Genomic DNA, 15,014 nt, shown 5'->3' on the forward strand with positions numbered 1-15,014 from the left:
CCCCATGCTGCCAGGTTGAGAAATCAGAGGCTGGGGTCTGGATGGATTGAGGTTGGGCTTACCTTGGAAAGAGCCACGAAGGGGAACTTATCCATCTCCAGCCTGGTCTCCTCCCCCAGCTTGTGGTGGAGCTGACCCTTGAGGATTCGGGCAGCTGTCACTGTGGAAACGCCCATCCCTGTTGGGGGGGAGAGGGAGGAGAGGGGGAGGAAGCTTCAGTCTCTATGGCTCCCAGCTGTCTTATCAGTCTTCTTGGGTACCCACAGCTCTTAAGTTTGGTGCCAGTGCAGGCTTGGGTATTGGATACCAGAGGGTGACTCTGGAAAAAGCAGCCCTCCCCAGACCTGTTAGAGCAGACCTCTTGGGTCTCAATTGGCCCCGCACACCCCCTTCAACACACTTCCTGACCCTTCAACACTCCCCTTCACCTCAGTCTGACTCCTTGGGATTCTACTATGTGTCCCCCGTGCCCCTCCCTAATGTCCCCAGACCTCACCATCTCCCAAGAACATGATGACATTCTTAGCCACGTTGGTGTTGAGATTCTGAAGTTCCAGGGCATTTTTCAGGGTCTGCTGAGCTTGGACTCGCCAGTAATTGGGGTCTTTCTCTTTTTCTGTACAGGAGAAAGCAAGAGTGGCTTGACAGGGTAGGGACAGCTTCCCCTCCCTTAAGATTTATGGACACCCAACATCTCAGTTGAGGGCTGAGCAACCTGGACTTGGAAGAGGATGCAATTGTTTGCAAACACCGTGGGGGCAGTCAAATCTAAACAAGTCTGTGTACCTTGGAGTCTTCTTCCCACATCACAGAATGAAGAAACTGAGCCTCAGAAACACCAAGCCACTTGGCAAGGCCACATGGCATTAGCAGACACCAGCAGAGCTGGCCTTCACTTCAAAACCCACACACTTTCTTCCCACCCAGGAGAGAGAGAGAAGTTCTGCTAAGGCAGTAAACGAACTGGGCTAGCACAATTAGAAAGGCATTATTTAACCCATTTAAGGGAACAAACTACTTCCAACTGCAGGAATCCCTAGATGGACCCAGGCATCGATTATAAACTCTGCTCATTAAAGCAAGTGGAGCAGGAACACAATTTTGCATTGTTACTAGCAAACTGGAGAGCAAGACTGTCTTTTGTGTCACGCATCAAATTTAAAGTAGGCACTTTTTTTTTCTCTTTAAACTATTCTTTTTTTCTTTTAAAGCTTCTATTGTGAATTGAGTGCTAGTTTACATGGAAGAAGATCAGTTTTGTACTCATCCTATTGTATTTTGTTTCAGTGCAATGATTACAATTCCCTCCATGCGTCATCATTTAATAGTATTTGCTTCTAGTCCCTCTGTTTTTTGTTTGTTTGTTTTGATGTACACTAAACACTCAGGAACATATAGTCATTCAAACAACCAAAGGGCACATTCTGCAAGCCAGCCTCCTGGCCACCAGCATACAGCCTTTCTCTTTCTATGAGTCTATAGAGTCCTCAGCAGCTCTATCTCTCCATGCCATCACCCATGCTTCATCTCTGGTGTCACTGCTTCTGTGGTTAGGGTCCTAAAGTAGTTACTTTAATATTCAGTAATTCCAGTTTTTTCCTGTTTCATTTTAGCCATTTAGGATCTCAATTCCTATAGGATAAATTAGCAAGGAGGCTAATTTATGTTATGTCCCTAACCCCATCATAATTCACCACTGATAATAACTCACATACGGACAGTGAAGATAAAATAAGAATCAGAAACATACACACACACTTTCTTTCTCTCTCTCGTGTGTGTGTGTGTCCAGCAATCAGTTCTCCAGTGGAAAGAACATGACAGAATTCAGTTAAAATCCCAGTTGTACCAAGTATCAGATGTATGGCCCTGGGCAAGTCACTACCTTGAGCCTCAGTTTCCTCCCCTGTCAAACGGAGTTGTTTATACCTGCCTCTTGGGGTTGTTGTGAGAACTGGATTGGATAAGGCAAATAACACACGTGGCCTAATGAGGGGATTAAAGTTGGTAGCTTCCCTCCCCTCCTCCCCATAATCCCTCGTCTAGGGCTGGAGTCCTCTTTCCTCCTAGCAGAGGTCCAGGATCCCTGCCCATGGGAGGCAGCCCTTCCCATCGTCTATGGTGCTCTGCCCATGGCACATGCCCAATGGAATACTGATGCTTACAGCTGGGAAGCTACTTGGGGAGCATCTCTTTCAATGGCTTCCCACTGCACAGAAAAGAAGGCTGAGGCCAGGAGAGATGGGAGGGTCTCGCCCAAGGTCACTTTGCATGTCTTGGGCTGGAGACACAATCCCCTTTTCTTGGCCCAGCTCAGGCCCACTCACTGCATCCAGGACAACTAGAGTGAGAAGAGCTCTCTTTTCTTGCCTACTCATTGTTTCCGGGCTATGGACCACCCAGGAGCTGCACACAGAGTAGCATCTCCTTATAGGGTGGAGAAAAGAGCAGAAAGAAGACTTCAAAGGATGGCTCTAGAAGACAAAATAAAATATAATGAAAGGTGCAAAGGTTAGAAAGCCAATAGGGAAGAGCATGCTCCGTTTTTCTCAAGCTGAAAGAACTGAAGAAAACATTCAGGCCTCAAGTTGCAATATGGAAGGAGTTTATGGGCAAAATACTGAACAACAACATAAGAAGCATCCACAGAAGATGGAAGGAATACAAAGTCACTATGCCAAAAAGAATGGGCTGAGATTCAACCATTTCAGGAGATTGCATACGATCAAGAACAGATGGTATTAAAAGAAGAAATTCAAACTGCACCAAAGGCAAAAATCAAGTCTCCAAAAATCAATAGAATACTAATTGAGTGTAATATTTCACCAGAGAACATAATGCTGAAAGTGCTCACTCATCTATGCCAAGAAATTTGGAAGACAGTACCTGGTCAGTTGACTTGAAGAGGTCCATATTCATGACCATTCCAAAGAAAAGTGATCGATCAGAAAGATGTTTACTTGTGTTTTATTGACTATGCAAAGGTATTTAATTGTGTGGATCATACAAACTATGGATAACATGGTGAAGAATGGGAATTCTAGAACACTTAACTGTATGCATGCCAAACCTGTACATAGAATAAGAGGCAGTTGTTTGAACAGAACAAGTGGATACTATATGGTTTAAAAATCAGGAAAGGTGTGTAGCAGGATCGTATCCTTTCACTATACTAGTTTAATGTGTATGCAAAGCAAATAATCAAAGAAGTTGGACTCTATGAAGAAACATGTGGCATGAAGACTAGAAGAAGATTCACTAACAATCTATGATATAAAGTTGACACAGCCTTGCTTCAAGCAAAGAGGACTTGAAACACTGATGAAGATCAAGGACTTTAGCCTTCAGTGTGGATTACAACTCAACAGAAAGAAAACAAAAATTCTCAACAAGATGGATAACCAACATTCTGATAAACAGAGAAAATAGAGACAAGACGGTTAAGGGTTTATGTTTTACTTGGATTCACAATTAACATCCATGGAAGTAGCAGTTAAGAAATCAAATGAGCTTTTGCATTGGGCAAATCTGCTGCAAAAGACCTCTCTAAAGTGTTAAAAAAGCAAGGATGTTACTTTGTGTACCAAGATGCACCTGACCCAAGCCATGGCATTTTTAATTGCTTCATAAGCATGCAAAGGCTGGCCAATGAATAAGGAATGATGTTGATGAAGAATATAGAATATATCATGGACTGCCAAAAGAATGATTAAATCTGTTTTGGAAGAAGCGTGGTCTGAATACTCCTTAGACTTCATCTAATGTGCTTTGAACAAGTCACCCTCAAGGTAAAATCATGCTTGGTAAAGTCGAGGGTCAGAAAACAAGAGGAAGACCTTCAAGGAGACAGACTGACCAGTGGCTGCAACAATGGGGCTCAAACATAGCAAAGATCATGAGGACAGCAGAGGACCAGGCAGTGTTTTGTTCTATTGTTCCTGTTGTTGTTGTTGTTAAGTGCCGTCGAGTCGGTTTCGACCCATAGCAACCCTGAATAGGGTTTCCGAGGCTGTAAATCTTTATGGGAGCAGATCGCCTCATCTTTCTCCCGCGGAGCAGCTGGTAGTTTCGAACTGCTGACCTTCCAGTTCGCAGCCCGATTCGTAACCCCTACGCTACCAGAGCTCGGGTTGCTCTATTGTTCAGTGTTTTGTTCTCTTGTTCCTAGGGTTGCTGTGAGTCTGTAGAGACTCAATGGCACCTAACCACCACCACCACCACCACTCATGACTGAAGAAATGGAGGAGGAACTCAAAATCCACATGCCTATGCCCTGGTAGCGTAATGGTTACGAATTGGGCTGTGAACCACAAGGTCAGCAGTTCAAAACTACTAGTTGAGTTGGAACCGACTCCATGGCACATAACAACAAAACAACAATGCCCTGGTGTCAAGTCCTGGTGTGGCACTTAACAACAACAACGTCCTGGTGTGGCACCTTAGGATAAGCGCTCTACCTCAAGGTCGGTTTGAATCTCAAGGTTGGCGGTTCAAACTCACCAGTTGCTTCTCGGAAATCCTATACAGGGTTGCTATGAGTCAGAACTGACTTGACAGCACACAACAACAACAACAACAACAACAATATGTCCACATTTGGCACCACAAGTCTGTGCCGCCTGTTTCAGGACAAGGGGAGGGATGCTCTTTTCCACCTTAAGGTTTGGGCCCATCCACACTTCATGGCATTTCCACAAGAAACCTCTACTCCAGTTCCTTAACCAGCTGCCTTCACCCTAGCAGCACCCGGCTTCTCCTCTTTCTTTTGAAAATGTCTGCTCAGCTCACCAGTGTCAGACCTCATGGGCTGGGTCCCCTTCTGAGAATCTGTAGATCCCCACCATTCCGGCCAGCTGTGTGCCTTTAGGCAAGTTCCTTCCCTAGAGATTCAGCCCAGGAAAATGGGAGAAGGTAGCTGCCTCAGGCAATTTTAAGGGTTAAATGAGATAAGGTTTGGGCAGTGTCCTACAACTGATAGTTTTGGTCAGAGATTCCACTGGCTCATGGCTTGCTCATGGATTCCACTGGCTCAAGGACCGAGAGGTCCTTTCTTCTTCAAGTGCATTTAGGTGGTGACCACCTATGAGCCCCCTTGGGGACTCATAGCTTGGCAGAACAGCTAGGGCTGACTGGCATTGGAACCTGTAACTCCTTCTTTGTGTCTCTCTAGCAGTGCTGACACCAGTTAGCCTGGTTCACAGCTGTGTTTGCTCTCTTGGGAATCCAGAAAGGGCAGAGTCCTTGTCCTTTTCACCAATTCCACCCCAATACCTGACCTCCAAGAGGAGCTTAATAGGTATTGAGCTGGCTTCATGCCTGTGGGTTGGTTTAACTGCAATGATGGCTTGTTTGGACAAATGAATACCTGGAGGCATTGTTTTCGCAGAATATTAAATGATACGGGCAAATGTTCAGGATGTATTATGTGAAAAGAGTACTTGTCAGTACATACTGTCTGATTCCATTTAAATCAAGTTCAAAACAGGCAAAACTAGTCTGTGGTGGTAGTCATAAGCCTAGTCATTTCCTTTGACTTGGGGGACAGGGGTACTGGTTGAGAGAGATACAGGGAAGTCTTTGGGAGTTCCATGGCTGGGAATGATCGGTCTTTATCTGAATGGTGGTTGACAGCCAGGGATGGGGGTGGGGGCAACCTCTGCTGTCCAGTCAATCTGGCTCACGGCGACCCCCTGTGTTACAGAGTGGAACTGCTTCATAGTGTTTTTATGGCTGTCAACCTCAGGAGGGGGAATTATCTCCATTGACTGGATAGAGAAATTGAGGTTCCATGACAGTAAAGGGGAAGAACTTCCAGTCACATGATAGGTTAAGTAAAGGAAGACTCTGTTTTCCAGCTACAGATACAGAAATTCTGAACCAAAATGAACAATCAAAACCAGCACATAGCTTGAAAGAAAGGAAGGGGGGATAAAGGGGAGCAGGGGAGAAATTAAGAGGGAACTCAAGTCTAGAGAGGTCTACAGAAGCTTTGCTGAGAACTCCTGGGTTGTCAGACCAGCTAGGTTGTCTGGAAGCTTTGGAAGCTGTTAAAATGTACACCTTTACCGGGAGCTATGAAAGGGATTGGGAAAGAAAGTCATTCAAGAAAAAAAATGAATTCCAAATCTGTGCCAGGTCTAAGTGAGGGTCTGGATTTATAGTGTAAGAATCGCAAACTGAGAAATTAACATAAAAACGTATTCAAAATTAGTTGAGCGTCTAGGGTCCTGAACAACTCTAGATCTCAACAGAAAAAAATTAAAAACAGAAAAAACCAGACAACTCCTATTGAAAATGAGTTTACAAGCAAGCCTTATAAACAACACAAGGAAATAGACTACCATGTGGGAGAATAAGCAGACAAAATCTACAGGAGACTTAACATACTTAGAGTTGGAAGGATCTATAGGTTTAATTGTATTTCAGATTATTAAAGAGATCAAGAGAGAATAGAAACTTCAATAAAGAATGGTGGTGGTGGTGGTTCCGACTCACAGTGACCCTGTACAGGGTTTCCGAGGCTGTAAATCTTTACGGGAGCAGAAAACCTCCTCATTTTCCCCATGGAATGGCTGATAGTTTCAAACTGCTGACCTTGAGGTTAGCAGCCCAATTCATAACCACTACGCTACCAGAGCTCCTTCCAATAAAGAATAATACAAAAGGAAGAAGAGGACAAATGACTTATTAACACAATACACACAGTAGTATGAGCTGGGATTCTTTGTGCTTTTTTGAAACTCTAAAATACTGTGGATGGTTCTACGACCTTGAACATATGCATTTCCTTCATCGTATCCCACATGCACCAGGTCTTTCCATCCCTCCATCTATGCTTGCCAATCTTACCTGGAACTAAGGAGTTGGTAAGGCAGGTGCCAAGGGCTAGTACTAAGAGCAATGAAATCATGGTACACCCTAAGACCTGCTTCCTCTCTGGAGTCCAGATACGTGGTCGATGTGGGTGGGTTGGCAGTGGTCAGATGTTAATAGACGTTCCAATCCTAGAAATTAAAAAAATAAGGAAGATGATGTGTGGACCATAGCTCCAGATTTTGTTCATCCATTCCTTCATTCCATCAACAAGTATTTCTTGAGTGTCTATTACAGACCAGGTGTGGAGCTAGGCATTGGGAATAATACATAGGCAACTAAAACACTGAAGGTCTCTTCCTCAGGAAGCTGAATCACACCAATATTTGTGTAAATACAAATGAGTTCCCTGCTGCAACACAGTTCCACACTGTCTCCCAAGAGAACTCTGAACTTCATACTCAACCCATCTGAAGTACGGGATGTCTGAGTCTCAGAATTTAGTGTGCATCAGAATCACATGAAGGTTGGTTAAAACTGATTCCTGGGCCCCACCTCCAAAGACTTTGAACACATGTCTGACAAGTTCCCAGGTGAAGCTGACGCTGCCAGTCTGTGGCCCTCACGTGAGAATGTTCTAGAATGTTAGTCTAGCACATCAGAGACAAAACAAAGAAATCACTCTTTTTTTACAGGGTCACCAATACATTTGCTTTGTTTTCTTCTAGAGCTTGTCATTTTTAAAAAATTCAATTTCCACACTATAGTTTATTTAACTCAATATATGCAAAAACACTATTTCCAGATGTCATCCATATCATTCGGGGGCTATTTTTCTCTTTCTTTCAAACTAAGTCTTTGAAAGCCAGCATGTATTTTACACTTACAGCACATTCCCATTTGCACTGGCGTACTCTGGTAGCGTAGTGGTTACGAGCCGCAAGGTCAGCAGTTTGAAACTACCAGCCGCTCCGCGGGAGAAAGATGAGGCGGTCTGCTCCCGTAAAGATTTACAGCCTCGGAAACCCTGTGTAGGGTCGCTATGAGTCGGAACCGACTCCACGGCACACAACAACAACAACAACAACATTTCTAGTGCTCGAGCCACATGTGACTAGTATCTGCCTTGTGGATGGGTCAGCCCTAGATCCATTCTTGTTGATGACAGTTCTACTCCCAAAATTCCTAGTCAGAGGAAACCATGAAATCCTACACCTAAACTAGTTTGAGCTAAGTTACTCTTGGGTCCAGCTGGCAGTCCTGGTGTGGCACTGTAGGATAAGCACTGAACTGCTAACTTGAAAGGTCGGTGCTTCAAACCTACCAACCATTCCTTGGAAACCCTATACGGGGTTGCTATGAGTCAGAATCGACTTGAAAGCGCACACAACAAATATGAGCCCAAACTAGTTTGAGGTGAGTTTCTGTTACTTGCAACTTAAGGAATCGAGACTAACACATAACCCCCAGGTTCTGTTCCAGAAACTTCAAGCTGGTCATTTATGGAGAAAGAACTGCAGGAGGTGGCCTAGATGGTAAGAGTGGGCTGGATGGTAAGAGTTTCTGAGCGGAGACATTATTTGTTGTTAAATGCCGTAGAGTCTGGAGTCGGTTTCCATTCATAGTGACCCTGTAGAGGGTTTCTGAGGCTTTAAATCTTTTGCAGGAGCAGAAAGTCTCATGTTTCTCCCAAGAAGTGACTGGGGGGCTCAAACCACAACCTTGTGATTCGCAGTTCAGTACTAAACTCCAATAGTTTTTTTTCTTCATTTTATTTTCTGCATTTCCCAAATATTCCTCAGTGTTGAGCTATTACTGCTATAATTAAAAAAAAAATTTTTTTTTTAACTGGCAGGAAATACAACAAAATGTTCACTCTGGTTTTCTTTGGGTGGTAGGGCTATGAATGATTCTTTCCTCTTTTAATTTTACTTCTTTGAATTTTCCAAATTGCCTCAAATGAGCATGTATTAATGGCAGAAGAATGTTTTTAAATTGTGGTCATCCTGTTCGGATCACAACAGACAACTCCGTTGGCAGCTGAGAAATGTACTAATCCTGTGTTATGGATGACTGTTACTGGAAGAGGATACATTTTAACTGGCAAGAGTTTCACTGGCACATAATGCCGTGACTACTACCAAAATCAAGATAAAAATAGGTACTTATCTGTTGCGGAAAATGGTGGTGATGTGACTGTCATTCATTTGACTAGAGTTTGCTGCAACAGCAAAGATAAGGAACCTTCTACCAGCGGGGTGCTGTAGGATAAGCACTGGACTGCAAGGTCGGTTTGAAGGGCAAAGTTGGCAGCGGTTCAAATTCACCAGCCACTCCTCAGAAACCCTATACAGGATCGCTATGAGTCAAAATGAACTCGATGGCACTTAACCCATCAGAAAAGATTCCTGGTGTGGCACAGTAAGTAGGATAAGCACCGGACTGCTAACCACAAGGTTGGTGCTTCAAACCCACCAACCGCTCCTCTGAAACCCTGTACAGGGTCGCTATGGGTCGGAACCGACTCCACCAACTCCACAACAACAACAACTTAAAAAAAAAAGAGAATGTTTTTATGGGTTAAGAAAACCAACACTATGTGATTGAGTGGAAAATATAAGGAATAAAATGCAGAACCCTGTGGGTAAATTCATAAGGACGCACACACATACTAAATATATTATTAGCATGGGGACCTTTGAGGGATAATGAGAAAGGCAGTGGGGTGCAGGAATAAGGGGGGAGGATGGAGAACTAAAACAAGAACTGAACCCATAATAATACACCAAGCACTGACTTACTCAACTTGCGCTTCACCTTGGGTCCAAAATAAATGAATAAATAGGGAAAAACGCAAGTGGAGGGTGATCCCCAGGAGGTCTAAGGGGCTCGCTCCTTCAGTTCTGCATGGTTCTTCCTCCTTTTGTCTGTCTCTCTCCTTTACTAGACTGAGCTCAGCAGAAGTGAAGACTATCTTATCAATCTTGTATCCCCAGCACCACACACACAGTAAACCCAGACCAAACTAGTTGCATTAAGTTGATTCTGACTCATAGTAAGCCTTGAGTGTCAGAGTATAACTGTGCTTAAAGGGTTTTCATAACCATGACCTTTGAGAATTAGATTACCAGACCTTTCTTCTGAGGTACTTCTAAGTGGGTTCAAACTGCCAACTTTTTGGTTAATAGCCCAACATTTAACCATTTGTACCACCCAGGGACCCCGAGCACATAGTGGTAGCTCTGTAAATGTTAAATGAAAGAAGGGTACATGGTTCTGGCTCTGAAGGCTCTGATTTGAGCTTTTAGACCTAGCATTTCAGATGGCCTGTTCTGGAGATAGGTGCCTTCTCCATTGTCTGTACCCAGAACGGGGAGGGGATGCAGATCTGGACAACCCTTCAGAAGCCAGACCTCCCCCGATTGTTCCGCCTCCCAGACCCCCACCTTCTCTGGGCACCCAGAGGCTCCACAGTTACTCTCTGTGGTATGGGGTAACGGGGTTCTCCTCGAGCCTCACCCTGCCTGCCAATGCTCCAGCAGCCCAGAATGGAGTCTCTGGGTCTGAGTGAATGCCAGCTGTCACCCTTTCTCCCCAGCTGGCCTTCTCTGCCAGCCTTCCAGCTACGTGCCCTGAATACTTACAACAAATGAGCAAAAGCCCTGGCTGGCTCTGGCCCGGCAGGTCAGCGGAAGGGGCAGAGGGGCTGGGCTTTGCAGCATAGGGCTAACTCAACATCCTGGGCAGAGGGCATAGGAGCCTCTTGGAATTGAGCAAAAGCCAGACCTGGGATGGCTCTCAACCGATCCAGGACAATGACAAGAACAGGGCTGATAAAACTCACTACCATTTTGGGAGGCATTCCAGTTGTACTGAACCCTGTGCTAGCTGTTCATTCAGAGATCTCACTTAATCCTCATGATGCCCACCATGTTAAGTGCCATCCAGTAGTTCCAACTCATAGTGACCTTATATAGGGTTTCCCAGGAACGGCTGGTGGGTTTGAACTACCAACCTTGCAGTTAGCAGTCCAGTGCTTATTGTACAGTGCCATACCAGGGCTACAATTTTCTTTTCTTTTCTTTCTTTCTTTCTTTATAGCTTGGGAAACCGGGAAGCAGAGGGTCTCTGCTAGCCCATGGTCAAGTGTGATTCACACTCAGGCTGACTCCAAGGCCCAACTGCTCTGGGTGTCAGTTTCTCACCAGAGAGGGGAGAGAGACCAATGCCTGCCCTATCCGTATAGAGGCCGAATGGAGGAGGGTTGCCCTACCTGAGCGGCATAGCCAGGCGGCAGGTGAAGAAGCACAGCAGGACCAAGGTCAGCAGCAGGAGAAGGAGGCTGAAGACCACCGTGAGGACCATGTCCAAGGTGGGGGATAGGAGGGCCATCTTGGGATGGAGAGGGTCCTCAGGAGCTGAACACACCCTGTACTCAGCTGATCTCCAGCGTCTGGTCTCGCTCTAGCCTAGGATGCCCTGGGTCAGAGACTGTGACTTGGCCTGCCTTATCTCCTGGATTAATCTGTGGGGATTAGCCCAAAGAGAGGAGATGGGGAACTCTTAAAGCTCCTCTTCCCAGCTTGCTCTTTCCCCACCTGATGCTTGTTCATTTAATTTTGTCATTAGCTCATTATTCCTCAAACATTTATGGAGCACCAACTGTGGACTGTTCAAAAGAACAAAGAAACAGTGATAGGCACCAAAGAATCAGTGATAAGAAGGTCTCTGTCCTCTTAGAGAGTACTGTCTGACCTGTGTGCACTAAGCACCTACTATGGTTGCACCTCAATGTAAAGAAAACACAAATCTTCACCACTGGACCAATAAATAACATCACAATACATGGAGAAAAGATTGAAGTTGTCAAAGACTTCAATTTGCTCAGATCAACCATCAACACTCAAGGAAGCAGCAGTCAAGAAATTGAAGGACGTATTGCATTAGGCAAATCTGTTTCACAAGACCTCTTTAAACTCCTGAAGAGCAAATATGTCAGTTTGAGGACGAAGGTGCGTCTGATCCAAGCCATAGTATTTTCAATAACCTCATATGCATATGAAAGTTGAGAAGTGAATAAGGAAGACCATAGAATTGATGTGTTTGAGTTATGCTGTTGGAGGAGATTATTAAAAGAACAAACAAATCTGTGTTGGAAGAAGCACAGACAGAATGTTCTTTAGAAGCCAGAATGGCCAGACGTCATCTCCCATACACCAGGCATATTATCAGAATGAACCAGTTTTTGGAGAAGGACATTATACTTGGAGTCAGTACTGACTGGACGGCACCTAACAACATCAACATGTGCTGGTCACATAATCTCTGGGTGGCACAAAAGGTAAGACTCTCAGCTGGTGACCAAAAGATTGAGGAGCCTTGGAGGAAAGGCCTACAGGTCTACTTTTGGAACATTAGCCACTGAAAACCCTACTCTGATATCTGTGAGTACAAATCAACTGGACAGCAGCTGGTACTGCTATGTGCCAGTCATTGTGCCAGGGTTTTTGTGGGACAAAAATACAGATTGAAAGGAACCCCGGACAGGGGCCACAATAAGTTTAATTTTTCCCCCCCAAACAGCAACAGCTATTCAATCCCATTTCCAGGCCCAGGAATCTGTGCACAGAACCCAAAGTGTCTACAATAAGAACTGCTTTTACTGAGCATCTATTGTGTGCCAGGCCCCATTTGAAGTAGGTAGTAGAATCCTCATTTACAGATGGGAAAGTAGAGGCTCACAGGTGATGCTACATGTAATGGTGGGGTTGGGATTTGAACCTAAATCTGCTGGCCTCCAGAGCCTGTAACTACCTTTCTGAACCACTTTGCAACTGGGCCAGAACCAACCCGCTGGGTAGTAGGGAGGTCAGTGAAGTCTGCCCACATGTTGGGCTAAGCCAGTCATTGTCCTAAGAATCGGTGCACACAGAATGATGTGACTGAGTTACCAGCTATGTGGAGGGGCCTTTTCTACTTCCAGTCTTTCTTGGGTCCCAACATTATCCTATGAAGCCAGGATGGTTCTGGTTCTGGTCCAGACTCACAAGCTGATGGTCAGACAGATGAAAGCACTTGCCAAGAATCCCAGTGAGCATATACCTCCTAGACTCGGCCCTTCAGATCCCATGATACAAAGCACACAAGGCCAGGGGGATGCTTTTACTCTCTCAGTGCCAAAGGAGACCTCCTTTTCCTGGCCTCAGAAAGTTCAGAGTTCACCATGGTAGTAGGAAAACCAGTTACATCCACCCACTAAACACTTTTCTTTCCCAGCATCCCCTTAAATCCCATCAGATCCTGACATCTAGTGATAAAGGCAGGGTAGGCTTATTAGCCCCACTGACAGGGGGAGATTGAGGTTTAGCAGTCAAGTCATTCAGTCTACTGGTTCCAGACCCAACTCCATCACTTTCCAGCTGGGTGACCTCAGCCCAGTGTCCTCCATTCTGAGCCAGTTTCCTTTTCCATCTAACATCTTCTACATTCAGGGGGAGCACACCTGACCTGACTGGATGCCCCTGACTTCATTTAATCCTCGGAGCAACTGTGAGCGATGGCTCAGGGTCACAGGATGGCAGGCAGGGGCTGAGCTCAGCTGCCCCAGCCCTGTCCACAAGACCACCCAAGGACCCTCTAAGGCTTAACACTCCAACCTAATAAACTGACAAGGGACCCTTGTGGCTTTCATCACCAGACTGTCCCCAGTGGGGTCTATGGGCAGCTATTTGCCCCGAGGAAGCTCCTAGTCTAGAGCCTCCAATCACCAAATGGGCTGGGGAGGGCCTTTCTAGCTGAATTTCCCAAATGTCACAGATCACAAAAATCACTTGGAGTGCTTGGGGGAAAGGCCTATTTGCAAAGGATCACCTGAGGGGAGGTACTGACAGGGAAGGGACCTGAGGGAACTTACGGAGGCCTTGGACAGACTCTTTAAAGTGATCTGGGTAGGGATTTCAGTTGTGGACATATGTGACAGCTATAGGACTGTACACTTAAAATACGCATTTTGCTGTACTCAAATTTAAAGAGATTAAAGAGACACAACAACCCCCCATCCCAATTCCCTATCCCCACCCCTTACAACCTAACTTACTTAGTCAGAATCTTCCAGGTCAGGGTCTTAAGAAGCTGGACTTTTGACAAGGCATTCAGAGAGCACATTTGTTTGGGAAGTATTGCCTTAGAGATGATCCCATTGCTCAAATGGGAAGACTGAGGCCTCAGAAGGAGAAAAGGTTTTGTTGCCCCATGAGAGGCAGCACCAAGAGCAGACCCTGTGTTTCTGGCTCCTAGTCCCCAGAGACACACCTGGGGAACAATCAGAGCCCAAGGACAGCCAGAAACTCAGGGCTGCAGTGAGCCTTCTTAGATCTTTCCAGGAGCTATGGTGAGAGATGCTCATGTGTTTCTGGTGGGAGTGGGGAATGGAATGGGCTGGGGGCTAGTGTGATCTGGCACATCATGAAATTGGACAACAGCTCAAGTGATGTTTCAATTACTTCAATTCAAGAACAGCCAGTAATGTCCCAGTTGGAGGGTCACAGGAAGGGGACATGGAATTCCTCTCTCAGCCAAGCCCAGTGTCTCTGGCAAGGCTCACTGACTGGGACCTTGTTCATTCACTGACAGAAGTTATTTATGACTGCTGTGAAGCAGTCTCCGGGTGAAAGGCTCAGGAAGTAATGTGTGGTGTCCAAAGTGGGCTGCAGGTCAAATCCAAGGAGAGACTTCCCTAGAGGGTGGAAAGCCAGATGCTAGGGGCAGAGTAGGGCTGAGACACCTCTAGCTGTTGACAACACCTCACCTCAGCAGAAAGCAGACCAGGGAGTGCCCAGGGAGGCTGGGGGTGCTCTCCCTTCTGACTGGTCACTGCATCTGGACAAGATACCAGCTGCCCCTGACCACCTCCTACCTAACACCTCTATAAACTGTGTTCCTTGGTCTGGAATATTCTCCACTGTCCACCTGATGAATTCTTCCCATTATCTTTCCACCTGGGCCGCAGATCTGCCAGGCTGTCCTGTACTCCTACCCCATGAAGTAGCCACAGCTCCTTCTGAGCCCCCAAGATTGCATTTCTTAGAGCCTGCGAGAGCCATCGGTTGTAGTTTCTTCACCATGATGCTCCTAGAGAGCATGGGTCACATTGCTGACGGTGGCAGTCCTCCAGGCAGAGGCTGGCTCAAAGCTGGTGGGCA

General features: G+C 45.8%; 1 protein-coding gene across 3 annotated transcripts in view; it reads right to left on the reverse strand.

The window, feature by feature from the left end:
- ALPL (alkaline phosphatase, liver/bone/kidney) overlaps positions 1-7,006 on the reverse strand; it is a 25,293-nt gene extending 18,287 nt beyond the window's left edge. The window contains exons 1-3 of one of the 3 annotated variants that reach the window (XM_006862341.1): positions 6,850-7,006; positions 497-616; positions 63-178 (exon numbers count right to left, since the gene is read on the reverse strand). In XM_006862341.1, coding sequence (XP_006862403.1) covers positions 63-178; positions 497-616; positions 6,850-6,910 — 297 coding nt within the window. In that variant the 5' untranslated portion in view covers positions 6,911-7,006. Of the gene's footprint in view, positions 1-62; positions 179-496; positions 617-6,849 lie in introns of those variants that run through there. The other 2 variants (XM_006862342.1, XM_006862343.1) reach the window with 2 other exon arrangements.
- Positions 7,007-15,014: the final 8,008 nt, after the last annotated feature.

The sequence above is a fragment of the Chrysochloris asiatica genome, unplaced genomic scaffold (genome assembly GCF_000296735.1).
Source record: "Chrysochloris asiatica unplaced genomic scaffold, ChrAsi1.0 scaffold00047, whole genome shotgun sequence".
Taxonomy (NCBI): domain Eukaryota; kingdom Metazoa; phylum Chordata; class Mammalia; order Afrosoricida; family Chrysochloridae; genus Chrysochloris; species Chrysochloris asiatica.